This window comes from Misgurnus anguillicaudatus, chromosome 11 (assembly GCF_027580225.2).
Source record: "Misgurnus anguillicaudatus chromosome 11, ASM2758022v2, whole genome shotgun sequence".
Lineage (NCBI taxonomy): Eukaryota > Metazoa > Chordata > Actinopteri > Cypriniformes > Cobitidae > Misgurnus > Misgurnus anguillicaudatus.
In genome coordinates this window covers 27,288,407-27,315,125 of record NC_073347.2, presented here as the reverse complement: position 1 = coordinate 27,315,125, position 26,719 = coordinate 27,288,407, and the positions used below count along the sequence as shown (strand labels likewise).

The 26,719-nt window shown below is 38.4% G+C and overlaps 1 protein-coding gene across 3 annotated transcripts in view; it reads left to right on the top strand.

The window, feature by feature from the left end:
- Positions 1–26,719, top strand: part of map3k4 (mitogen-activated protein kinase kinase kinase 4) — a 41,554-nt gene that overhangs the window by 7,995 nt on the left and 6,840 nt on the right. For 2 of the 3 annotated variants that reach the window (XM_055169520.2, XM_055169521.2), the window contains exons 2-19: positions 4,911–5,086; positions 8,209–9,488; positions 12,380–12,637; positions 13,082–13,234; positions 14,684–14,841; positions 15,250–15,366; positions 16,753–16,852; positions 16,939–17,022; positions 17,116–17,385; positions 17,472–17,621; positions 18,711–18,872; positions 20,004–20,137; positions 21,057–21,135; positions 21,217–21,295; positions 22,528–22,627; positions 22,904–23,032; positions 25,149–25,249; positions 26,505–26,576. In XM_055169520.2, coding sequence (XP_055025495.2) covers positions 4,911–5,086; positions 8,209–9,488; positions 12,380–12,637; positions 13,082–13,234; positions 14,684–14,841; positions 15,250–15,366; positions 16,753–16,852; positions 16,939–17,022; positions 17,116–17,385; positions 17,472–17,621; positions 18,711–18,872; positions 20,004–20,137; positions 21,057–21,135; positions 21,217–21,295; positions 22,528–22,627; positions 22,904–23,032; positions 25,149–25,249; positions 26,505–26,576 — 3,602 coding nt within the window. The remainder of the gene's footprint in view (positions 1–4,910; positions 5,087–8,208; positions 9,489–12,379; positions 12,638–13,081; positions 13,235–14,683; positions 14,842–15,249; positions 15,367–16,752; positions 16,853–16,938; positions 17,023–17,115; positions 17,386–17,471; positions 17,622–18,710; positions 18,873–20,003; positions 20,138–21,056; positions 21,136–21,216; positions 21,296–22,527; positions 22,628–22,903; positions 23,033–25,148; positions 25,250–26,504; positions 26,577–26,719) is intronic. The other variant, XM_055169522.2, reaches the window with a different exon arrangement.

Below are 26,719 nucleotides of genomic sequence, written 5' to 3'. Positions count from 1 at the left end.
TAAGAAACTGAAATCACGTTATTTTTAAATGTTTTAACTAATAAAGGACTGTCCCTAACAATTATTTTGCTAACTGATAATGAAGTATTTAGTTATTTTTGGGTAATAAAAATAGACCCAAGTGAGCAATAGCCTTTAAAATGACATAATAACGAAGATGCAATAATAATTTGTTCAAATAAAGTATTAAAAACCAAGTAACATTAAACAACATTACATTAACAAACACATTACATTTGTGGTCTATAAATAAAAAGCATTATGTATGTATTATAACAAATCCCTGCAGGGGGCGATAGTGGACTCGTCTCACGGACGCTATCTTCACTTTCACTTTAGACCAGGGGTGGGCAACTCCTGGTCCTGAGGGCCGGTGTCCCTGCAGAGTTTAGCTCCAACCTTAATCAAACACAGCTGAAAAATCTAATTGAAGTCTTCAGGACTGTTTGGAAATGACATATGAGGATGCGCTTCGGTCCTCAGCGCGATGCGTCTTCACATCCCCATCAAACAGTGTATACAACACACATCTATCTTGGACAATTGCATCCTCATGCCGAAAGTTTATTACTTGCATTCTTTTTAAAGTTTTAAAGGTTTAAACTTCCATTTTTCTCACAGCTGCTCTTGTTTGCGGACACCCGCCGCACGCATACACAGCAGCCGGTCATCAGTGCACGTGAAGAGAACGATCTCTCCCACGTCTTAAAGCTACAGTATCCTAATTCATCTCTCAATAAAATTACTCTCTGCTCATCAGTGAAGAACTGTTGTACTTAATACGAATGCGTGTATATTTCATTCATACAGTAAAGACTGTGAAGTGTTTTACTTTAATTACTTTTAACAGACATAAATCTTTTTAAAGGCATATTACATTTCTCTTTGCAAGAAGAAATATTTGTTGTGCTTATTTATTTGATTCTCTATTAAAACAATAATATACCTCATTTATAGTTAGTTTCATTTCTACAAATGGTGCAAACTCTGCTAGATTATAGATAAAAGATTCCCATTCCACTGCCATTCTGTGATCGGCACTGATCGCCGATCGGCAGATCATGACCTTGGTGATCGGTAAACGGTGATCGGCCCCAAAAATGCTGATCGGAGCATCTCTAGCATTCACTGTAAAAGGTTCAAACAGACAGCTGCATCCTCCGGAGGTCGCATATGCAGGCTGCATACGTCATCAAGGTTTATTTCAGTTAACTCTTTCACCGCCAGTGTTTTTTAAAAAAGTTGCCAGCCAGCGCCAGCGTTTTTCATGATTTTCACAAAAGTTTAATGTCTTCCAGAAAATGTTCTTCTTCAAATATATAAACATACAATATACCAAATGAAAGAACAGACCCTCTGCTTTCAAACAAAAAAAAAACGTTTCATCCTACCTTCAGTATTTCTTTTGTAATCAGCTTTTGAATGTGGGTAGGTTTCTGCAAAAACACCACATTTTGAGCAAAAAGCAGAGATAATTCAATTTTTGTGACGGACTTTTCATAGAGATTCCATTCAGAGCGATTTTTAAAACAGACACAGACATGCAGCAGCTTGCCATAGGGCAATACTTCCGGTTTTAAAAAGTTGCAGTAGGGCGCCACCTAGTGGATAATAGCGGTATTGCGGAAAGACGGAAATACTCGTCATTGGCGGGGAAGGGTTTTCTCTTGATTTACGAGATATCTCGTCAATGGCGGGGAACGAGTTAATTAACTGACAATTACATTCGCAAGTCTTGAGCATATTACAACAATTTTTGATTAACTAAATAATTAGTAAACTTTATAATTGTTAATATTCTCAGTCTTTATGATGTAAATGCAGTTTACAAATGCGATCTCCGAAGGATGCAGTCTTTTATTTGAGAAATGGCCAGCATTTCACTTCCACGAGAAATCTCGTGACTTAATTAATCTCGCGAGACACATTTAATCTCGCCGCACAAGATCTCGTCACACCCCATCAAAGAGTAACCGTGTTACAGGTCCCATTCTTCCTGTGTTTTTGAAGCTTTGATTGCGTTTACAGTGCGCAATATAACATGTGTTCATCTTTCACGTGTAAAAAAAACACTGTATTTTTCACACAATTTACTTATCTGTATACCGCTGCTTTCACTCTCCTAAAAACTGGCTGATGTCTTCCTTGTTCTATGAAGTCCCTCCTTCAGAAATATGTAATGAGTTCTGATTGTGTAGTTTGTTTAGTGTGTTGTGATTCGACAGCAGCCTAGCTTAGCAGAGCCGCTTGAGCCGTAGCTGGCGACTGACGTATTGCTGTGGGCGGAGTTTAGTCAAAAACTCTTATATTGACGTCATTAACTAAAGTTTGGAAAATGAGATCAGGAAGATTGTGACCTTTAAATAATCACATTTTTACTTTTATGCTTTTGCCCATAATCGAGCAGCCTTATGAGATATTTAAAAAACATACACAAAAACCACTAAAAAAACACCCAAAACTTTGGACGAATTACTTTTTTTTAATATATTTTTTGAAAGAAGTCTCTATGCTCATTAAACCTGCATTTTTCTGATCAAGAATCCAACAGTATTCATTTATATTAGAATGATTTCTGAAGGATTTTTGATTAAATAAATCCAGACTTGATGAGTGTAGAGATCAGGGTTTTTCAAAATCTGAATTACTTTGCATGCATGTCTGCTTATGACCGAACAAAATGTTTATTTATGTTTGTTTATTATATAGACGGTTTCATCGGACGCACGTGATACACGTCTGGATCCGAACCTTCGTTTTTTTAATGGTCTGACTAGTTGCTAAACTGATCTCTTGAACAAATGCCTCGTCGAAAATAACAAATGTTTCGGTTCCCTAGGTAATCTATGTGTTGTTTTTTTGGTTGTTATATAAATAAACTACGTTTAAAGTACTTTGTTGTTATTTATTATGAGCGGAGTAACAGAAGTTACGTGCGGACCGCGACAGACGCTTGTTTATGTTGTTACTGCTGAAACGGTCTATAGTTTATATAGCTTTCCCCAAATTTCCAAATACTTCCTGCATATTCATATATTCCTGTTAAGTTTCCAATTCCCAAAATTCCCCAGATTATGCAAAAACATTCAAATACACGGACACTGCATGTTTTTAAAGGCCTTTTACTACTTCTGCAAGAAGAGATGAGAGTGCTCAGAAAAATTTACCGGTAATCATTTTTAGATCTTGATGGTAAATCAGAGTCCTGCGTGCTAAGCTTTAAACAGTTAAACTAAAACTTTAAACCTGAATGATTTTTTGTGCTGACACAGATTTCTCAGAGTTGGCATTTTGTTCTCGATGCAGTTACCATTATGCCCCTAAAAGGCTGTTTGGTTGCAGTAGTTTTGTGACTACAATTCATGGGGCCCGGGACAAGTGAATACCATTGAAGAGCATACTAGTGGGCCTGCGATCGAGTTCCCTTAAAGAAAGAAAATCATTATTGTAAGCACATATTTACATATCCTGAACGTTTTCAGCCAAAGGCTGAAATATATTATCATAGATCTTGTACAATGATACCGCTTTACTATTTAAACAGCCATCTGATGCCGAGACTTGCAGTCCACGTGTCGCCCCCGCACAATGGAGCGTTGCAAGCTCCGACAATGGCTCCAGTGGCGGGTGGGGTCAGAGTTCATTGCCCTCTTTTGACTGCAGCGAGGCAGATGTGATCCGCTCGGTTTATGGCACCCGTCAAAGGCTGCAACATTCCACTTCTGCATGATTCGTTCCTGGTAGAATTGGCTGCGATATTTAGTGCACCAGAGTTGTACAGGCAGCAGTAATTCAACAATCTGTGTCGCTTTCGCGATAGGGAGGCAGCTCAGTCCGCGAAGTTCCCGGGGGTTGGATGCCTTTTGACAGGGTTGTAAGAGTGAGCCAGATTTCTCTAGACTTTTCCGGTTTAGGGCACAAGCAGCGTTCAAACGTCATGACAACCAATTACAAAACAAACAGCCGGAGTTGAGTGATTTCAGCGTTTCCTGTGTCATTCCTGAAGGGTTTGCTCATGGTTAGACTCTGCCCAGGGCTGCACCTTCAAATACAAACAATCTGTGTCCTAGAAGGGTTTTTAGAAATTCTCCAGAATGAAAGACAAAATAATGCTGCAACTATTTCGCTACTCAATCTACTTGAAACGTTGCACAGTGCTTGGTTTAAAATATGTTTTAACTTGCACAAACATATGTTCATGGGTCAGTCGAATGTATATGCGTCTGAATTTTTGGGTAGTGTCCATATGTTAAATGGCGGCAATAGTCGAGGGGTGGAAAGGGTGGGTGTTCTGGCACGAGGACCACAATGCTGCGCAGCAGGTGTCTGGGGCATTTCAGGGCTGCCTGGAGACTCCCCAGGGAACTGGGGGGTGATTTTATGTGAGTGTGGGGCAGATGGATGATTCTGGCTTTGCTTTTTGTAAGAGGAATCACAGATTAACTCAATCAAAGGCTGACCCCACTGTGAATCTGATCCCTTTTCCATTGCCTGACAATGGGCCCATATCAGTGTCATTTTCCTCTGCCACATGCACGTGTCCAAAAATGGCAACATGCACGGTTTGTCCCAGCACGATGATGAATTTTTGAATCAGTTTTTTCACACCCACTTAGCAAATGCAGTTCATTTTTTGGTGGTTTCTCGGTCTGTGGGATGCATTTCCTCCTCTGATGCAGTCGTGTTTAGTGTCAGTGTTACATGAGAAAAGGAAGTTTCATTATTTTTTATAATAGTTTTTGGAACAAAATTCAAGTTGACTGTAAAAGCATAAAAAGTCAGTTTATTTTCTCCAAAATGTAAACTGTAAAGTAATTGCTTTGAATTTTGAGGTATTTGCTGCTGTTTGCAGTGCTAAATCGAGACATGATGTCACATTTATTTGTGTTTGCCTTTTGTTTCCTGTGCAGGAGGAGGGACTCGTCCGAAGACGCGCCTCAGCAGAACACTGATGTGGATGAGTCTTGGGACGAGCCCATCCAGGAAGAGGAGGCTCTCTATGGCACATCCCCTCCACTCACTGCACGCCAGATAAAACGCACATCCAGCAAACACCAGAGGACTGGCCAGGGGTCAAAGGGCAAAGGTGAGAGCCCTAAAAAAGCTAATTCTCGAAAACATATGGTAACATAATTAATTCTAAGGCCCCTATAAACCAAAGCGGGGCACAGCAACGTGACCTGTTGCACATTTAAGAGGTTACAAAAATGTATAAATTCAGTTGGTTATCAACATTAGGATTAGTTTCAGCCTTAATAAGAACAGAAGTCATGTTGTGTTTCCAGACATAGAACCACATGTACTACATATGTATATCATAGACTGTAAAAAAAGATGGACGACGCCCGTTCGCTCTCTTCCATTGGTGAAAAGTGAAGCCGCTAGTGTCCCAAAACGGCGGTGACATCTTGGGTCTTAAGTCTGCGTAGTAGCGATTTCGGGATCAATCCTGTGCAGTAGTGAGCAGGAAGTAAAGCCGCGAAATCAAGGCCCCGTCCTCGCTCTGCTTGTAAGGCTGGTGTCAGATTTCATTTTCGCGCACACACACAACACAACAGAAGTACGACAACAAAAAGAAGCAGCACCATTGTCTTTTAAATCTTGAGGTGTGGATTAATTATTTGTGCGTGTAGATTACATACAACATCAATGTAAAGATGCAAATTCGCGTGGGGCAATGCGAATGACGCAAATTGGGCTTGTTATTGATGCAAACACGCGTTATTTGCCTCAAACACTTCTTCCATGCAAGTTGAAAAAGTTCGACTCAAGAAGAGAATGCGCATGATGCTAAAATAAATCCCACCAGTAATCTTGATTGAGGAACGCATTTTTTATTTCTACACAGACAGCATGATGTTGGACTTAACAGTAGTGCAATAAGGTATAGCCTTAATTTACAATGTAAAGTAATGAAACTTATGTAATGTAATGAAATCACATGTTCCCCAGTTTGAATAGGATATCATTTTTATATATCTTTATTTAATTATATTTTATATTATTGTATCAATACACTAGAAATGTGTAAGATGATTTTTGATGAGACATAATCATAAGATGACATAAAATAAAGAGAACTGCAATTAAAACCAGTATTTTGCTTCTTAACATCTCACTGTTCCTTTTACCTAAGCATAGAATAATTAAAAAACACTTTAATAGGCCAAAGCATCAGAACCGAAACCGAACAAAAAACCGTGTACAAGAATCGAAAATTGTAATGAACCGTGAACTAAGGCCCTGTTTATATTAGAGCATTTGCGTTTTAAAACGGCATTTTAAAATGAAAATGATCCTCGTTTATACTGGCATTTTAAAAAGAATCTTCATCCACACTATACACCACCATAAACGCATGAAACATGACCAATCACGTAACTGGGCATGCGCATAAAAGTGTTAAATGACTTATTACTCTAATAATAGCTTACCTTTGCGCATTTATGCAGCCTAGGGGTGTGCGATATTGACAAAAATTCATACCTGGGTCCTTTGCTGGCAGCTATAACAGACACTATTTTTGAACCTATAAAAATGTGTTTGGGAAAGTCTTATACTGTTCTAGCTCCCCCCTACAACATATTAATATGATTAATAGGTTAATTTTGGTTTTTATAACTAAACAGAAACGTCTTTATGATTTAAAAAGAAAGCATTCAAGTGAACAGTACTAAACGAACTTGAAGCAAAAATACATTTCAGCAAATGCAAACTTCAATCAAACATAGTAAGAGGTGAAGTATAGCTTTAGCCTACAGAAATACTTATTGCATTCATTTTTAAAAGTGTGCAAGGTCCGTGCACGTCCTGCGCTAGCAACACAGAAATAGCTAAAAGCGCAAGCGGCTATAACGAGCATTAAATATTAATGACGTTGAGTTTATTGTTTTTATTAATTTATATTCACAAAACTTATCAACAAAACTTCGATTAAAATTAAGAGACAAATTATCTGAAACGAAATTCATTTTAAAGTAGAAAACAAAATTTAAATTAAACTCGAAAATAATGTCTGACCCATTACAGTTCTCCCTTCATATTGGCCTTTACAACGCCCTATATGGCGTTTAAAATTACAGTCTATCTTAACTAAATTTAAACAAAACATAAACACATTACAACAATATTCAAACCCAACAATACTCAAACATAAATATAAAATAGACATTATCTATAAGGATACATGTTTAAACAATCTGATATAGCGTTTATAATAGCTGGTTGGTAGATGTTTACTATTTTTGGCAAAACCTCCATTGCAAACCTCCATTTACCTGAATAAAATAATTTTTATGCGCTGTCACGTTAACATCAGCTGTTCTTTTACATAAGACTCCGTCTATGTTCATTTACACTCAGCGCAACATCCGAGTTCACAAACTAAAACACAGTCTGCAGCGTTTGCGAACGAATCCGTTTATGAGGGTCGAAACGGCGATGTAGTGTAGATTAAATGCGTAAACGTAGCAAAAGTAACGCGTTTTAAAGGATAAACGCATTAATGTAAACACATCCTAAGTGTATTTGTTGCATCCCTAGTGTATACATTACAGTAATGTAAAGGGGCGATATATTGGGGACCCCCATGCTAGTACTTCCTGTCACTGCTTAAGTTCAGAGATAAGAAGAATTCTATCTAAACTCCAAACAAAACACCTGCCATGAATCATCGTTTTTATAAACAAAAAACAATATTGCATTTTTGAGAATTGTTCCAGGATTACCAAACAAAATATCACAATACTTGCATGTGTGAACATGAATGATAAGCAGTTTTACTTGTTGCCAATATTTTGAATGTGTGTGTATTGAATGCACACTTTTTGATAAAAATAAATGAGACCTACATGAAATTGAAATAAACATTAAAATAAACAAAAAAGGCATAAATAAATGTGCATAATGCACTTGAAACAGGTCTGCATAAAATATGTTTTGTCATGAGAACCATTTTATTACCGTTAGTGGAAAAAGACATGACACATGAGGCATCTAATAGGGGAATTCCCTCACATTTTCTGAAATGAATTTCAAGCTTTGTTTTATTGCAATGCTTGTGCATTACAACAAGCTCAGTGGCAAGGTAATCGAAGTAAAAAAAGTCAAAATAAGCCTGAGAAAGTTTTTTCGGTGATAATTTTAGGTAGTTTTGCTTTGTTAACCCATTGTATGCTCATCAATTCCCATCTGTTTATTCCTCTACAGAGAAGCAGGGTTCCTCCAGCCCGCTGTCTCAAAGGGAACGTGAAGGAGCGAGATCTGCTGAACCTCCAGAGGAGCACAGCAACAAGCTGAAGAAGCAGCGCTCTAACCAGCGCACCAACGAGCGAGACGGCAAGAGAGCTTTTGAGGGCTCCTTCATGCTGGACTCGGTTTCTAGGACCAGTAACATCGGTTCTAGAAACATGGATCCTCGCCGACCCTACCTGAGCCTGGGCATGATACCTATACGTACCCACCGGCAGACCTCTCGTTCCGACTGCCCGGCAGATCGTCTCAAGTTCTTCGAGACCCTGCGGCTGCTGCTCAAGCTTACATCCATGTCATCCAAAAAAAAGGAGAAGGAGCAAAGAGGTCTGGAGAACATGGCCTTCATGGGCCAGAACAACGAGGTGATCTGGCTGGAGTTGCAGGCCTGGCAGGCCCGTCGTAGCATCACGGAGCAGGATCTGTACCTGTTTACCGCCCGCCAAAACATACCTGACATAATCAACCAGGTGTTGCACTTTAAAGTGGACTATAGCAGCCTAGCCGGGCACGAGAGCAACCTCACGACAGAACTGAATGACTCTTGCCATGGCGAAACCAATTGCAAGAACGATCCATTTAGCTTTAGCGACTGCACCGCATCCTGGGGAGAGATCAACACTGCGACTCCCTTTTCTTCGGCTCTGGAGTGTCGGGAACACTTGCAGAGGCAGCGAGTGGCTTTTGATCAGGTGAAGTGGGTCATGTCGCTGTTGGAGTCGGTGGAGTCATTGTACCCGTCACTCCAAACCTTGCAGAAGGACTATGAGAAATACGCAGCTCGGGACTTCCAGGGCAGGGTGCAGGCGCTCTGCTTATGGCTCAACATCACTCAGGACCTCAATCAAAAGTTGCGGGTGATGGGCACCGTGCTTGGCCTCAGGGACCTTTCTCGCATCGGCTGGCCCGTTTTTGAGATCCCGTCGCCTCGGTGCTCGTATGGTGATGAGGAGGCGGGCGATAGCGAGTCCAACGCTACGAATTTGAGCGGGATGGCTAGCGACGGAGAGGACTCGCCCCGTCTCACCCCAAAGTTTTCACGGCTCATGTCGGAGGAGGAGTGTCTCCCACGTGACAATGAGACCCACTGCTGCCCCACTGCCATTTATAGGCCGTTTGTGGATAAGGCGCTTAAACAAATGGGACTGCGTAAACTGATCCTCAGACTGCACAAGCTGATGGATCGCTCGCTGCAGAGATCCAGAACTGCACTGTTGAGTCACATGCCGGCTCAAGAGGTAAGAGAGGTGCTTCGATTCATGAGAAGAACTTTGTTTGGTTCTGAATGTGATGGATTTTTATGGGTTTGTAACACTTTACACTTTGTTTTAAGAGGATGTATTTCCATTTTGTGTATTTTTATGCATAATAGTTTGTCCAGCTGCACTTTTTCAGGGAGAAAATATATGGAATTCTTAAAAAATAGATTTGCAAAATGTGTGTAAAGTTCTTAATTTCAAATCAGTTACTTATCATCATTCAATATTTAAAAACATTTACATGCAGAAGATGGGCAATGTATATTTGTATAAGAGCTGCGTCACGAATAATCGAAACTAATTGTTTACAAAAAAAAGTTTTTGTTTACATCATATATGTGTAAAATAATTATAAAAAAAATAACTACACACACATGCATGAACACTTTTAAGAAATATTTAAACGTGTGTACACACACACACACACACACACACACACACACACACACACACACACAAACACACACACACACATATTTCTTAAACGTAAAAAATTGTGAGCACTGTCCTATTGCTTTCAAGCATTGTTTCATTTGATGTATTCTTTGTATGCTTCATGCTCAATAAAGCACATATAAAAAAATATTTCTTAAACGTATACATGCATGTGTGTATATTTATAAAATTATTATACACCGTACACACACATATGAAGTAAAGAAAACGTTTATTGTGCCCCAATTTTATAGCACCTTTTCCACAATGCTTCATTTAGGGCTGTGGTGGATCACAAAACTCACGGTTCGGATCACATAACGGTTTTTGAGGCACGGATCGGATCATTTTTTGGATCAGCAAAAAATGGGGTGGGAAAAATCTAATAACAGATCAAGAAATTACAAACATTTATAAGAAAGAACAAAGTTGCACATAAAGTAAGGTCTAAAATGAGCATAAGGATACAGAAATCGAATCAAATGAATAATAGCACAGTCTTTAATGTATTAATTAAATATAATTATTCTTTTTTAGAGCTACAGAAGTGATTTTCTCTTTGTCTTGGGTTGTTTGATTATCATTAATGACACAGACTCAAGTAGGTTAATTGAGGTTACTGTCTCTTTAAGACCATATAAGCACAGACTGGTTTCTGATTCTCTAATTCACTTAAGACAAACAAATGTTTTTTTAGTAGGAAAAGAATACTGCGGAGATCATTTTTGTTTGTATGTGCCCTGTCATGAACAAAAAGATTTTATGTTCGCTAGCTTTTTAAAACGTGTCTCTCCATGTGTGCACTGTTGAGTTGCTTTTCAGTGCTCTATTCGCCAAATGTATGTTAATGGTGGACTACAGCAGTGTTTCTCAACCCTGGTCCTCAAGGACCCCCTTCCAGAAAGTTTTAGATGTCTCCTTATTTAAAACACCTAAACCAACTCGTCAGCCTGCTTCCAGAATGTCTCGCTATCAAGCTAATAATTTAAATCAGGTGTGTTAATTAAGGAGACATCTAAAACATTCTGGAAGGGGGTCCTTGGGGACCAGGGTTGAGAAACACTGGACTACAGTATTCGCCCTGCGACACAGTAGCGCAATTCTCTCTAAATTTTACACATCAAGAGTTCTGATCTTCGAAGGGCTTAGGGATCATCACGTCTGATTGGATCTGGACCGGACACATTCAACCGCATGTGCATCTGTGCGTACAGAAAACTGCTCACTTTAGCACCTTTTTGCGGTTAAATTGTTTAAAATCACTTCAATGTTAACATTTGCAAGCCTTTAAAACACTTGCAAATGATAAACTTTCCCTATTTAAATTTGCGTATTAATCCGCGAGTCGCATGCGAGCCGAACCGTGGGTCGTGATCCGTACATATCACAGATTAACTGTGGTCCGTCACAGCACTAGTTTCATTGCTTCAAAACAGTCATCCAACTGGTATCCAAGTCTGACCAGCTAAAACCTGCTTAACTCTTTCCCCGCCAGCGTTTTTTTAAAAAAAAGTTGCCAGCCAGTGCCAGCATTTTTTAAAATTATTTTCACAAGTTTAACTCCTTCCAGAAAATGTTCTTCTTTAAATATATAAACATACAATTTATCAAATGAAAGAATAGACACTCTGCTTTAAAAAAAAAAATTCATCCTAAATTCATTTGTTCTATTTTATCACCTCTCAAATATGGGTAGGTTTCTTCAAAAATACCAAATATTGAGCAAAAAGCTGAAATAATTGCATTGTTGTGAAAGACTTTTGATAGAGATCAGATTCAGACCGATGATCAAAACATACATGGAGTTTTTACTGGGGAGTCTTCTGGGTTTTATAAAGGAGGTTGCACACCGGACGCGCAGCTGAGCGCCGCGCAGCACCGTTCTAAAAAAATCGAACACATTGTTTTGTATGAGTATACGCACAACGGTGCCGACAGGTGGCGCCTATCTGTGCCGCCCAGCTACGACTCAGGAAGTTGCTCAAATCCCTGTTGCGCCACTCATATAGTTTAACATTAAATAACATCATATTTGTCCCAAATCAAGAACGATTAACATTTGCTGCTAACGTATATTTTGCATTTTGAAGTAGGCGCTATCTGACGAAGCTCACGCTATTTAATGTGCGCTTCCGGTTTACAATACCTCCGAGTTGTCCTAGACACGATGCGGCGCGGTGCTGAGCTGCGCGTCCGGTGTTCGACCCCCTTAAGTTGGGTGGATACTAGCGGAAATATGGATTGCCGTAAAAACTCGTCATTGGCAGGGAAGCGTTTTCTATTAATTGACAAGTTAACTCATCAGTGGCGGGGAAAGTTGAATATCTTCTAATATCAGCAAACAAAAATGCTGCAGTACTTTTGTGGTCAGTGCAAATGCTTTGTTCACAACCATAATCATATGATGACTTTTTTAATTGGTGTGTTTCTATTAGTTGTCAGCGCCCCCGGGTTATTCTCTGCAGCAGTGTGACTACCTTCCAGAGCTGTCTCGTCAACCCTCTGGCCCAGTGGAGGAAGAGGCGGAGTCTGGACGTGTATCGTGGGAGGAGCTAATGGACATGGACCTACCTTCGTTTCGGCCGGCCTTCTTGGTGCTTTGCCGCGTGCTGCTAAATGTCATTCACGAGTGCCTCAAACTGCGACTTGAACAAAGGCCTGCAGGAGAACCGTCCTTGCTCAGCATTAAGCAGGTCATTACTTGCACATAAACTTACTTACTTACTTACTTGTATTTCCAAACAAGCCGGAATGTGCAAAATTTTAGGTACATTCCCTGTGTTTGGACAAGAGTAGGGCTGCAACAAACGATGATTTTCATAATCGATTAATCGGATAAAAACATACACGTCATCTATACAGTTAGAGATTTCACTTTATTAAGCAGTTACATACCAACTAATCGATAATGACATTTATTGACAACTATTTACATAATCGATTATTACCGATTTTATCGATTAGTTGTTGCAGACCTACAAAAGATTTTTAGGTGACCAGTTTTCGAGTCTTGCATGGTCCTTTTCTGACTCTTGTTCCCTTTCTCTCATCCCATATGATTTCCAGTCCTGTTTTCACAGTCTTATCTAATGAAGCTGATAAGGCCGAAAAAATAATGATTGTGTATTTGTGTGTAGTTGGTGCGTGAATGTAAAGAGGTTCTTAAAGGCGGACTGCTGATGAAACAGTACTACCAGTTCATGCTGAGTGGCGTCATCACCGACCCTCAGGGTCTACAGACAAACGCCAACATCGATGAGTTTGAAGAGGATCTCCACAAAATGCTTGAGGTGAGATTTAGACTAGCTAGTGTTGTGATGAGCTATCAGTCTCTCTGTCTGTGTAAATAAACAGGTGTATAAATGCCACTATGCTTCTGTATCAGATCTAAGATAATGCACAAAAAATTCCTGTGTGATATGACCCAGATTTTGCAAAGTATGAGTGTCTACGTCCAAACATGCGTGACTGGCTGTAATTGGCAAAACCAATAAGGATATTATTGACAAGATTGTTAGTATTACAATACCTTCACTCTGACTCAGCGGGGTTGGTAGCTTGTTTGCTGGCTGCTAATCTGTAGCAATGATTTTTATCGCCTAAACTCTTGATGTCATTTTCCTCTTACGAGTCCAAGTATAATTTTAGATCAAAGTCTGTCAGGATGTCATCAGAGAGGTATTTAGAAAAGTGCTATGTTAAATGCTTTGAGCGAAACCTATAAAACAGGTTTGTCTTCAGGGATAAAGATCTTAACTTTTAATTGCTTCATGTTCTTATGTTCCAGTTTGATCATCTTTGTTCTTCTTGAACAGTTTGTGACTTGAGAGAATTGGTGGATTCTTTTTTAAAGCAGAAACAAACTGATTTAATCCAATTAGGGTCACATAGCGATTTATCTATTGCAGAATAAAAGTTTTTGTTTACATCATATATGATATATCATATATAAATACACACCCATGCATGTATATAAGAAATGTTAGGAATGTTAAGAATTTATATTACATATAAATCAGGGATGTAACGATAAAATCGTGTGTCCCATTCAAAATGCCTGTCTGAAATCGATTCTGAATCGCAAGGCTGCGATTCTTTGTTTCATGCACAGTTTGTGCATGTACTATGGTATTTTGTTAGTAAGAAGTCCTTATCAATCTAAAATCATTATGAGTCGGAGTCGTTTATAACATGCATTTAAAAAAGCAACATTCGTTAAATAAAAATCTTTCAAAATAGTCTTTATTATCAGGAAAATACCTGAAACAATTTGAAGAACAGCGATATAAATATTCCTGTAAACATTTTCTGGAATAGTGTTTGTAATGCTACTTCTTCTGTGGCACAAAGGGAGTTTCTGCATGAGAGCGCCCCCTGGCGTTCGGATGTGCCGGGATTTCACTGTAATTCATTAAAATTCATTCATTGAGAAAACACACATTTGCACGATTAATCGTTACAGTCCTAATATAAATACTTAATATATAAATATATATTTTTCTTAAAATTATACATGCATGTGTGCATATTTATATATAAATAAATATTATACACAGTTCACACACATATATGATGTAAACAAAAACTTTTATTCTACAATAGATTAATTGCGATTAATCGTTATGCAACCCTAAATCCAATGAATCCGACTTTCTAGATGTACACATCCCATCATTCAGCCTGCGTCTTGCAATTGTGGTGCTGTTTGAACATCAGCATGTGTGTATCTGTCCATTCAGGTTTACTTTGACTACATGCGCAGCTGGATCCAGATGTTACAGCAGCTTCCTCAGGCTTCCCACAGTCTAAAGAACCTGCTGGAAGAGGAATGGAACTTCACTAAAGTCATCACTCCGTACATCCGAGGCGGAGAAGCCCAGTCTGGAAAACTCTTTTGGTTGGTGCAACAAATTTTTTGGAAATGCATTCTTATGTTGGGATGTAAAAAATTAAATAGATCATTGAGCAGAAGTTAAGTTTTTTTTTGAACAAGGTCGCATAAAGGCAGCACAGATCTTTTTACACTTTGGATAATCTGATCCCATGTGGCCAGTGCTTTGTACAGGTTTAAATAGGATATGTAATTTTTTGTTATCTGATATCTCAAATTTTATTCAGAGGTCAAAATGCATGCAACCACTTTACATTCGGAGTGTGAACACTATGTGCATCCCGGACAACTAAGGCACCGTCTACTTAAATAAGGGTTTATCATTTTCCATCAATTCAATTGATGTATGCAGTCAGGAAATCCGAGACTGCTTGTGATCGCATCACACAAAACATGTATTCCTGGCTTTTTCAGTGATATCGCTGGCATGCTGCTAAAATCCACTGGAGACTTCTTGGATGCCGGCCTTCAGAAGAGTGACAATGAGATCTCTGAGTGTGTGGATGACAGCACCGCCTCGGATGAAATCAGGTGTGTCTCAGAACAATAAGCAATAATCCTCTATGAATGCATAGTGCGGTATCTCTCATTGTGTTTCTTTCAAAAATACTTTTCGGCTAAAATCTATTAAACAATTAAGGTTCAAGGGAGGTGCTAAAATTATAGAGTAGGACAAGAGAAGTGTGTTGCCATGACAGCTGTGGTCTTATGATCCAGAGTTCATGTATAAAATTGTTGCCTAAATACAAAAGATTAAAGAATAGATAACTTGAAGTTTTATTTTGGGGCGTGCAATTTCTGTACTAGTGGCACCAAACAGTTATTGAGACAAATAGCTTTACAGGTGACTTTATAGGTAGAAAGAATTGAAGAGTTTGGTTCCAAAATGCAATTAACGGCATCTTTAAAAAAATATTTTACGCAAAATCCGATATCTGCCGTGTTATTGTGTCATCTTTTCTCCCTTTTTTTCACAAAATGCAATCAACGCCAGTCCTCGTTCTCAGCAGAATGCAATAAATCCGCTCAACAAATCACAGCGCACCATTCCAAGCATTGTAAACAATAATGTTGGCACTTTGAAAACACTTTTCTACTTTGTACTTCATGATCAACAAACAAACAAAACCAAATAATACTTTCATGGCATTGATAAACCTGTGGTGGTTCTCTGTGCCGGGGAAGAAACGTTAGCCATCAAAATCGAATAATTTACGCGAGAGGCACTCGGGCGAAGGAAAAAATGCCGGCTGTTGCTTGTTCTCACATGACAGCATCGAGCTTCTGTCATGCTAACACATTGACCCCAGGGGATCTTATGAAAAACTTTTCATTATTTTACTCGGAAGTCAATGAAAATCGAGCAGGACCAAAACATTTTAAAGCTGATCGCTGTCAAAAAGTTCAATGATGACGTCCCAAGTATAACAGCAGCAATGACAGTGTTCTTAATATGACAAAGTGAGTGTTTTGATTAATGCCATTAAAATGTTTTTTTTTTAATCTGTGTACACTACTAGTCAACTAAATGAATATAACATGGCAAAGATGAATGCACATTTATATATTGATTCAATAGATTTATAGCATTTTGAAAAAAAAAACTCGTCATGGATTTATTGCATTTTGCAGAAAAAAAATCTTTTATTTTTATTTTTAATGTTATTATAACCTAAAGATGCTATGTGAAAGTTTGTAACAGAAAATAGTGGTTTTCATCTTGTCACTTTCTTGGTATATAAACACATTTTTACCCAAATTAGTCAAATGGATTTATTGCGTTTGGAACCAAACTCTTTACTTATTCACAGGTAAAACAACTCTACTGTTGTTATCATCCAATCAGACTGCTTAGCCAGACCTCATAATGTATTTTATACATCTTTTAGCATTCAACCCATTTTAATTTCATTGCAGACGTTCTGTGATTGAGACAAGTCGCTTGCTCAAAGAGCTCTTTCATGAAGCCAGGGAAAGAGCATCTAAAGCTCTGGGCTTTGCCAAGATGCTGCGCAAGGTAAGCAAAGCACTCACCATAAAGGTTCTGCATGGCGGTTTGCGCAGTGATTGACCCTCTTAACCTTCCATTTTATTCTCACTTAGGATCTTGAGATTGCAGCAGAATTTAGCTTAACCAGCGGAGTGCCTTCTCTCCTCCAGTCATTGAAGTCCAAAAGTTATGTCAAGGTGATAACATGCTTCTCTATAGCGTTAATAAAACACCATACACATGTAGTAAACCCTTTATTAAATGGAGCTTCTGTGTGGAATTTCTAAAAGGTCCATATCCCAGGACTGGAGGAGCTTCAGGTGTTTGTCCCTCATGGCCTGATGGAGCAGAAGCTGGTCATCTTGCAGTTGTTGAACGCAGCAGCGGGAAAAGACTGCTCCAAAGAGCCAGATGAGATCCCAGAGGATGAGGCCTACCTGATCATGAGCAAACACGGACTGGGAGAGTCCAATGCCGATGGCGCCTGGGCCGATTGGGACGGTACTGTTCTCAAACTGGTACCTCAGATGGAGACCGTAGACACGTTACGGGCCATGAAGGTATAGGTTAGATGTATGAAGACATGAATTTTTGATAAAATGAGGCTTCAGATATGTCACTTTCACGTTTCGTTCCCGATTCCCAGGTGAAAAATCTCCTTCTGATTGTCATGCAGTCGGCACACCTGGTGGCACAACGCAAAGCCTTTCAACAATCCATGGAAGATCTTCTCACCCTTAGCCGGGAACAGACATCCAGTCAGCCTTTAATCGTCTGTGCTCTTGAACAACTCAAGGTGATTCAATCTTTTCTCATTTATTTTCATCTCTCTGCTTGTTTTCTATTTCTGGGGGTTGTTGAGACCTACTTTCATATCATATATAAAATGGTTTCAGTCATGTAATGCATTAGGTCGCAATCAAATGAAATGCGTGCTAGTGTCTCCTCACACATTGTCATTTAAAGAGACTTCGGTCAGGAATCAATACAGACCCACAAACTAATTTAAAGGGACACTCCACTTTTTTGAAAATATGCAAAAAATTTTGCTTTTTACATTTTTGGAATCCATTCAGCTGATCTCCAGGTCTGGCGCCCCGCGCTACCACTTTTAGCATAGCTTAGCGTTATCCATTGAATCTGATTAGACCGTTGGCATCGTGCTAGAAATAACCAAGGAGTGCGCATATTTTTCATATTTAAAACTGACTCTTCTTTAGTTACATCGTGAACCAAGACTGACAAAAAATTAAAAGTTGCGATTTTTAGGCAGATATGGCTAGGAACTATACTCTCATTCTGGCGTAATAATAAATGACTTTGTTGCTGTAACATGGCTGCAGGAGGTGCAATGATATTACGCAATGCCCGAAAATAGTCCCCTTAGTAACTTTCAATGGCATGGGACTATTTTCAGGCACTGCATAATATCATTGCGCCTCCTGCCGCCACAATACGGCAGCATAGGAAAAATATTGAAAATCAATGCTAATGCATTCTAATGATCTAATCAGATTCAATGAATTATGCTAAGCTATGCTAAAAATGGTAGCGCCAGACTCGGAGATCAGCTGAATGGATTCAAAAACGGTAAAAATCAAATGTTGAACTCTAGTGGAGCTGGAAAATAAGCATATTTAAAAAAAAGTGGAGTGTCCCTTTAAGGAGGCTTCCGATGGTTTCGCTCCATAAGCTGTACTGTATGCTGTTATGCAGTGTGTTGAAACTTAATAGCAGTGCATCAGCAAACGTTCCTTCACAGATTCCTTTATGTACATGTACGTTTATGCATTTGGGTGCAGGAAATACATTGTGTCAGTTCATGCTTTTTCTAAGCATCAAACCCATAATCTTTAAACAATAAACAAAGTTTCTCTCTTCACAGAATGAGGCTCTTCAGCTGTGTATCAAGATCAACACAGCGATCGATCAGGTGGAGCTGATGTTCACGTCGGAGTTCGAGGCAGGGGTGGAGGAAACTGAGAAAGCCACACTGCAACAGTATTACAGAGAGGCCATGATCCAGGGCTACAACTTTGCTTTTGAGGTCAGAGGCCACGAGGATTATGTGAACGCATGCTTGCGCTTTATTTTACGGTGTCTGTTACAGTGTAACTATTTAAGTACTCTGTAATAAGGATAAGTAGCATGTACTTAGTTACTATAGGATTAGGGTTTGGTTTAGGGTTGGTTAGGTGTAATTATGCACAATTAACTGTTAATACTATAATAATTACATGTAACATGTGACAAAGACACTGTGCATTCGGTAACCCTTTATTTTACAATTTAACATTGAGAAAACATGTCTGACTGCACCTTTAAAGGTACTGGCTATAAACACTTGATTAAAGCTGGCATTGGCTAAATGAATGTGAAACTGCACAAATCTTTTTATTCAGAGGCCACCGTTTTATTTACGTCAAAGGGTTGCAACCAAAAACTATTCTATAAGCAGTTCAGTTAAACAAGTCTTTGTCAGTCGATTGTAAAACGATGTCAAATTGACAATGAGAGATATAAATGAACATGGACAGTTGGTAGTGGTATGTGGTTTTGACCTCTTTAACATTGTCGCATGAAAAAGCTATAGTAGGTACCATAGTATCAAGCATTTTAAACAGCATTTTACTGCAACATTTATAGGTCACAAGTCATCTAGGGCTGTCACGATTCTGAAATTTTGCTGACAGTTAATTGTCTAATAAATTTCCACAGTGCCTGAAAATAGTCCCCTTCTATTGAAAGTTACAAAGGGGACTATTTTCGGCTGCTGCGTAATATCATTGCGCCTCCTGCAGCCATGTTACAGCAGCAAAGTCCTTGATTATTACGCCGGAATGAGTTCCTAATCATTTCTGCCTAGAAAATCTTAGTACACGATGTAACTACAGAAGAGTCAAGTTATAAACAGGAAAAATATCGAAACTCTTTGGTTATTTTTGAGCGCAATGCTAATGGTATATTCAGATTCAATGGATTGTGTTAAGCTATGCTAAAAGTGGTACCGCCAGACGAAGAGATCGGCTGAATGGTTTGGAAAATTAGTATATTTTCAAAAAAAGTGGAGTGTCCATCTAAAGGAAAGGAAAAACTTTAGTGTTCGAGTATAAAAAACAAATAATAAAGAGTTTCCTCATCCATCGCTTCCAAACACTTATTTCTTTTGTCTCTGCAGTATCATAAAGAGGTTGTCCGTCTGATGTCTGGAGAGTTCAGGCGAAAGATAGGGGAACACTACATTGCTTTTGCCCGCAAGTGGATGAACTTTGTTCTCACTAAATGTGAAAGTGGGAGAGGCACCCGTCCAAGGTGAGTAGGCTCTGATCTAAAACCTAAATGGGTAATTTGGTGTCAGCTGCCTTCTATAGCATCATAACCAAAATGAAAGTGAAGGATTTAAAGTGCTAAAATCATGACACAATTTTCTAATAAAATATTAGGTAGAAATATTCACTTTTGTATTCCATACTGCAAATTCTTAAAGGGGACATATCATGAAAATTTGACTTTTTCCATGCTTAAGTGCTATAATTGGGTCCCCAGTGCACCTATCAGCCTAGAAAATGTGAAAAAGAACAACCCAGTAACATAGTTTTGGTAAACCAACCCCTGCAAGCATCTGAAAAAATAGGTCATTAAAATTTGTCTCCCCTTGTGATGTCAGAAGGGGATAAAACCGCCCCTTAATCTGCACTATCCTATCACAACACTGCTATTTAGTGCAGAGTTTAACTCATTTGCATTTTAAAGGACACACCCAAAACGACACATTTTTGCTCACACCTGCAAAGTGGCAATTTTAACATGCTATAATAAATTATCTATTTAATATTTTGAGCTAAAACTTCACATAAGTACTCTGGGGACACCAAAGATTTATTTATCTTGATTTACATCTTAAAAAAGTCTTGTGAAATGTCCCCTTTAAAGTTGTAACTTTAAGCAGTAAATGTTAGCATTTGTCCAAAAAGGTGTCTTTAATTATAACATAATCATGCCTACCATCTGTTACAGCCTTCAAAAAGTGTTTGAAACCCACATATGACCCTTAAAATGCTGTCTAGTATGTAGGCAGTTAACAAGATTTTGGTACAGATTCAATGTGTTTATCCTTTTAAGTTGCTAATTTTCCGAGAAAATCTTTCCATTCTCATAAATGAATGATATCACCACGTCTATTATCATGCTTATGATTGTTACGTGAGGTTATTTTTTGTTTCATCCCCAGATGGGCGACTCAGGGCTTTGATTTTCTTCAAGCGATTGAGGCTGCATTTATATCAGCTTTGCCTGAAGATGACTTTCTGGTAAGACATCTGTGTTCTGTTGTCTAAAAAACACAGTTTCAATGGTTTGTCATTGACCTATTAATGGTTTGTGTTGTATAGAGTCTGCAGGCGTTGATGAACGAATGTATCGGGCATGTTATCGGAAAACCACACAGTCCAGTAAGCAGTATGTACTTTGGTAAGTTTTCTCTGTCCCTGTAAAATCCAAAAAAAAGGTTCATTATAATAATGATGGTGTGACTACAATATGTTCTCTATTATTTGTTGTAATTAAATCATGATTATATAGTTCACATTAAATGTCATAAATTGGTAAAAAGCTGTAGACGATTGCAGGTTGTGTATCACTTTAGTCATGTTGTGTCTCAAAAAACAACCTATCCCATCCAACCAAAAAGCGTTTTAAAGAGCACCTATTGTCCGATTCATGTTTTACATTTCCTTTGGTGTGTATTAGTACATGTAAACAATAAGCAAAAGGTACAAACCCCAAGGTAAACGATGACGCGAGTTATCGTCTCCAACGTAAATCTCTTTTCTTGGACTACAACAAACACACGGATTGTAGGCAACAGTTCAATTTCTGGGATTGGTGATGTGGACTCACAGCCTGTAAGTTAAATCCTGTTAGCATTGCATTGTGAACGAATCTTTCAAATATTGTAAGGAGTGTCACATTTCCGGCTGCTGTCAGAGGTATTCAGACCAATCACAACGTACAGATTAGGTGGCCAATCTGGGACAGATTTGTACAAAATGCATGCATTTCAGGAAGACAGGGAAATCTGGAGCTACGAAAATGTATGGTATTTGGAAAACAATGTTTTTTAAAACCATAAACCACACGAACACATTGTATTATACCAAATACACAATATAAAGTTTTTTTTAGCAATGAAATAGGTGCACTTTAAACCACATATGGATGTTTAAGTTTGTAAAAACAGGATTTTATTTATTTGAATCTTGTTTTTCTTTAAAGGCGCGGTGTGTATATTTTAGTAGCATCTAGTGGTGAGGTTGCAAATTGCAACCAATGGCTCAGTCCACTGCTCACCCCTCGCTTTTGTAACGCATAGAGAAGCTACGGTAGTCGCCACTGGAAAAACATGATATCGTCGGAGACAACTTAGTAAAAAAATTTGTCCATTAAAGGCATCTGTAGAAACATGGCGGCACAAAATGGCTACTTCTACGTAAGGGGACCCTCTGTGTGTGTAGATAAAAATGTCTTATTCTAAGGTAATAAAAACTTAACGGTTTATTATGAAAAGGTCTTTATATAAAGTTTTTTATATTATTTTGCATTCCTGTCGAGAGATCCTTCTAAAAATTACACACTGCACCTTTAAGACTTTAAATTGAAAGCTAATGTCATAATGTTTTGAACTAGTATTGTTCTTTCACCAGGCCCTCGAAACAGCCCTCGACCTGTCAAAGTCCCCCGTTGCCACAGCGACCCTCCAAACCCATGCCTCTTCATCCCTTCATCTCACTCTGAGGGCTTCAGGTAGGTCATGTCCGGAGTCTTTACCACAAATCATTAGCACAGCTAGTAGATTCAATGTTACTCCGCTTAAGTTACATGTTTGCATGGTCTCGTGCTCTGTTGTTAATCTGGAGGAGGGTGTAATTAAACGTGTCATGCTTTTATTAATGCTTTAACCACAACCTGTGCTGCAACATAGAGTGTGCGTGTGTATGTATGTGTGCTGATGTCACTCACATGCGCACCTTTACATCTGAAACACAATGCTGAGGCTGTCAGTGTATGTTTTCAACACAGCTCTAGGAGTCTCCCGTGTGATCTGCGTTCCCAGTTGTGTACCCCAGGTCCCCGCCCCGCCCCTCCGTTACCCTCTGGGGAACACAGCCACGCCATCAAATCCACCTGCAGCGTCCCTAATGACATCAGGTAGTCAGGACTGCCCCTTTCAATTCCTCATGGAGCTCTGAAACATCCTAAACCCTCACATCCATGTCAAAACAGCATCTCTCGTGGGCTTGTGTGTGAATTTATGGTCAAATTGGCAGAAATGTGTTGCTAAAAAATATTTGTTCCTAAAAAATCTTTTGTTCCAAATTTTCTAATTTGGTGTTTTGTCACCCAAGTCCATGAGAAAATCTTGCATAATGCTGTTTTCACAACAGATGAGAAGTTAAAGGGGTCATATCAGAGGAATAAAAATTTCTTTGATCTTTTAAAGGCGGGGGTGCATAAGTCGGGCCGAGTACCAAAACACACTTGTAGCCAATCAGCAGTAAAAGGGGTTGCGTATGTCTGGGGTGTGTTTGTTTAGGTGATTTCAAATCTCAACATTGGCTTTCAGAGATCGTGCACCCCGCCTTTAAAGGGACACTCCACTTTCTTTGGAAATATGCTCATTTTCCAGCTCCTCTAGAGTTAAACATTTGATTTTTAATGTTTTGGAATCCATTCAGCTGATCTCCGGGTCTGGCGCTAGCACTTTTAGCATAGCTTAGCATAAGGCGGCAAAGTCCTTGATTATTACGCCAGAATAAGAGTATAGTTCCTAGCCATATCGGCCTAGAAAATTGCAACTTTTAACTTTCCGTCGGTCTAAGTACACAATGTAACTACAGAAGAAGTTTTAAATATTGAAACCCTTTGGTTATTTTTTAGCGCGATGCCAATGGTATAACCAGATTCAATGAATTATGCTAAGCTATGCTTAAAATGGTACCGCCAGACCCAGGGATCAGCTGAATGGATTCCAAAACGGTAAAAATTAAATGTTTAACTCTAGGGGAGCTGGAAAATTAGCATATTTTCAAAAAAGTGGAGTGTCCCTTTAAGATGAATTGTGTGAAAATTCACCCCAAAATTAAAATTCTGTCATCATTTCCCCCCATAAGTTGTTAAAATACATTTCTTTATTCTGCTGAACACAAAGGAAGATATTTTGAGCAATGTTTGTAACCACACAGTTTTGACCACCATTGACTTCCATGCTATTTTTTTCTCCTAATATGGAGCTCAATGGTGCTTCTGTTTCCTGCTTAATTACAAATATCTTCCTTTGTGTTGTTCAACAGAAATTAGTACAAGTCTTAAACAACTTGAGGGTGAGTAAATATGACAGAAAAAAAGCATGATAAATAAAATTTTTAATTCTTAATAATGACCCCTTTGAATTTTACTTGGGGGAAATTCACAATCCTCCATGTGTATGCAGTTCTCAACGTTTGAAGATCAGTTCACCTCTGCTTGATTGACCATTAGTATATTTAAAGTGACCACACCTGATCCTGGATCTGATGTACACTAGTCAAGATTTGAAGTGGATCTAACCCTTTCATAAAAGTTGTCTTAAAATTTTGAACAATGCCTGTTCTTGTCTTAGGACAACTCTGATGAACTTTTTTGATCCACTTCCAATGTCGACTAGTGTATTTTTTACATTTAGCGTTAAACTCCCATTAGTGCCAATATGAATTATTTGTATTAATGCATCCTTATCATTTAAAGATATGAATAATTTTTTTTAATGCATCCTTATCATTACACACATAAATTATTTTTATTAATGCATCTTTATCATTAAATATATGACGCTCAAGGCTGTGCGCTACAATGACTTTTACCATGATTTAAAAATGTAAAGAAGAATAACTCCCTTAAAACAGTGAAATCAGTGTAATGCATGACTTTACTGCTGTCACTGCTTCACATTTCACGTAAGCAGCCCAAATATATAATTCAGTGAATTTGTGTATGTGTGTTTGTGTGTGTGTATTGGCTATTTTACAATAGCTTCAAACTGTATTCATTCTAAAACAAAGAGGCAGAGGTGGCTTTACATGGTTTGAAAGAGTTTAATGCTGTTTATTGTGACTAACAATGCTGTGCTGTAATAGAGCTTGCTTTTCATTCTTTGTAGTGTTGTAAAAGCATGCGCAACAACTAACATGTCTGTCTTTTATGTATTCGGTTGCACGTTTTGTGTGCCAAACATTGAAAGTTTGTCCAAATGTAGGTGGTATCTTAACATTTGACTTCTGCCACACAGGGGCTCCAGTGCACATGAGAACGACCGACTGTCGTCTGTAGCAGCAGAGCTGCAGTTTAAGTCTCTAAGTCGACACTCCAGCCCCACAGAGGACCGCGAGGGTACGAGCTGGGTTTAGTGTTCACTGGTGTTAAATAAGGGGGAATGGGGTCATTAACCCCTTAACTGGTGCTGTCCTGTGAGTGGGACAGCAGAGATTACTTCAATATTTTCATGTAAATGTTAATCTACCATTACAAACTATATATCGTTGGAAAGGTGTAAGAATTTAGTTTTTATATTTTTAAAAAACTTTTAGCAGTAATAATAATGCAGTGACAGTAATTTATTAATTTGTGACAAGTAGCAAACAGTTGGCCATTGTTGGTAAAACCACTAAAAGTGTGAAACAAATCAAATATTTTTTAATTTATGTATAAAATATATACTTTATTACATTATACCACGCTTTATTCTGATTGGTTGAGAAAATGTTTCATGGGTGTTGATTATTTTTTAATAACTGCACACCTAACCTTTAAAATGTCTTAAAAATAGGCACCAGAGCAATATTTTTGGTAACCGTGGTATAAACTAAATAATGTGCCGCATAACCACCGTGAGTGTTCAATATTTTCTTATAATTCAATGGCCTGTCGTCAATTATTCCTTACTTATTTTTATTTATTACAATAAATGTAAACTGCTATAACAAATTTTTTATATTAATTATTTTCACCTCCAGACACTTTCGTAAAAATTTTAAGTGTCTTTTTTAAAACAAGACCAAGATTAGGCTTCTAGACCCCCAAAAATGTGAGTTAAATGAGTTATATTAATTATATTAAGGTGTACATTATCTTTTCACCCCCCACTCATAAAGGGCTGCACCAGTTAAGGGAACCATTGCATGGTATTAATGCATTATTTTTAAAGGGGGCATATCATGAAATCTGACTTTTCATGTTTAAGTGCTATAATTGGGTCTCCAGTGCTTTTATCAACCTAGAAAAATGTGAAAAAGATCAACCCAGTAACTTAGTATTGTTAAACCATTCTCTGCAAGCATGTGAAAAAATAGGTCATTGAAATTTGGCTCCCCTTGTGATGTCACAAGGGGATAATACCACCCCTTAACCACAGCAGTGCAATTTAGTGCAGAGATCAACTCTTTTGCATTTTAAAGGACACACCCAAAACGGCACATTTTTGCTTACACCTACAAAGTGGTGATTTTTGTTATAATAAATTATCTATATGGTATTTTGAGCTAGAACTTTACATACGTACTCTGGGGACACCATAGATTTATTTGACATCTTAAAAAAGTCTTGTGAAATGTCCCCTTTAAATGCAAGTTTTCTCTTGCCATTCCAGAGCCCTCGTACCCCAAAGGAGACCCCAGCAATACTGCCCGTCGCAGCTGGGACCTTCGCAACTTTATTAAAGGTATCAAAGTCTCAATCTGATTATGAGATTAGAAGCATTAAAGATTGATTTCACATTGATTTCGATCTTTGACATGACTCTACTCAGTCAATATTAAAGATATCAAGGTTATATTTTTACAGAATGTTGTTGACATTATATAG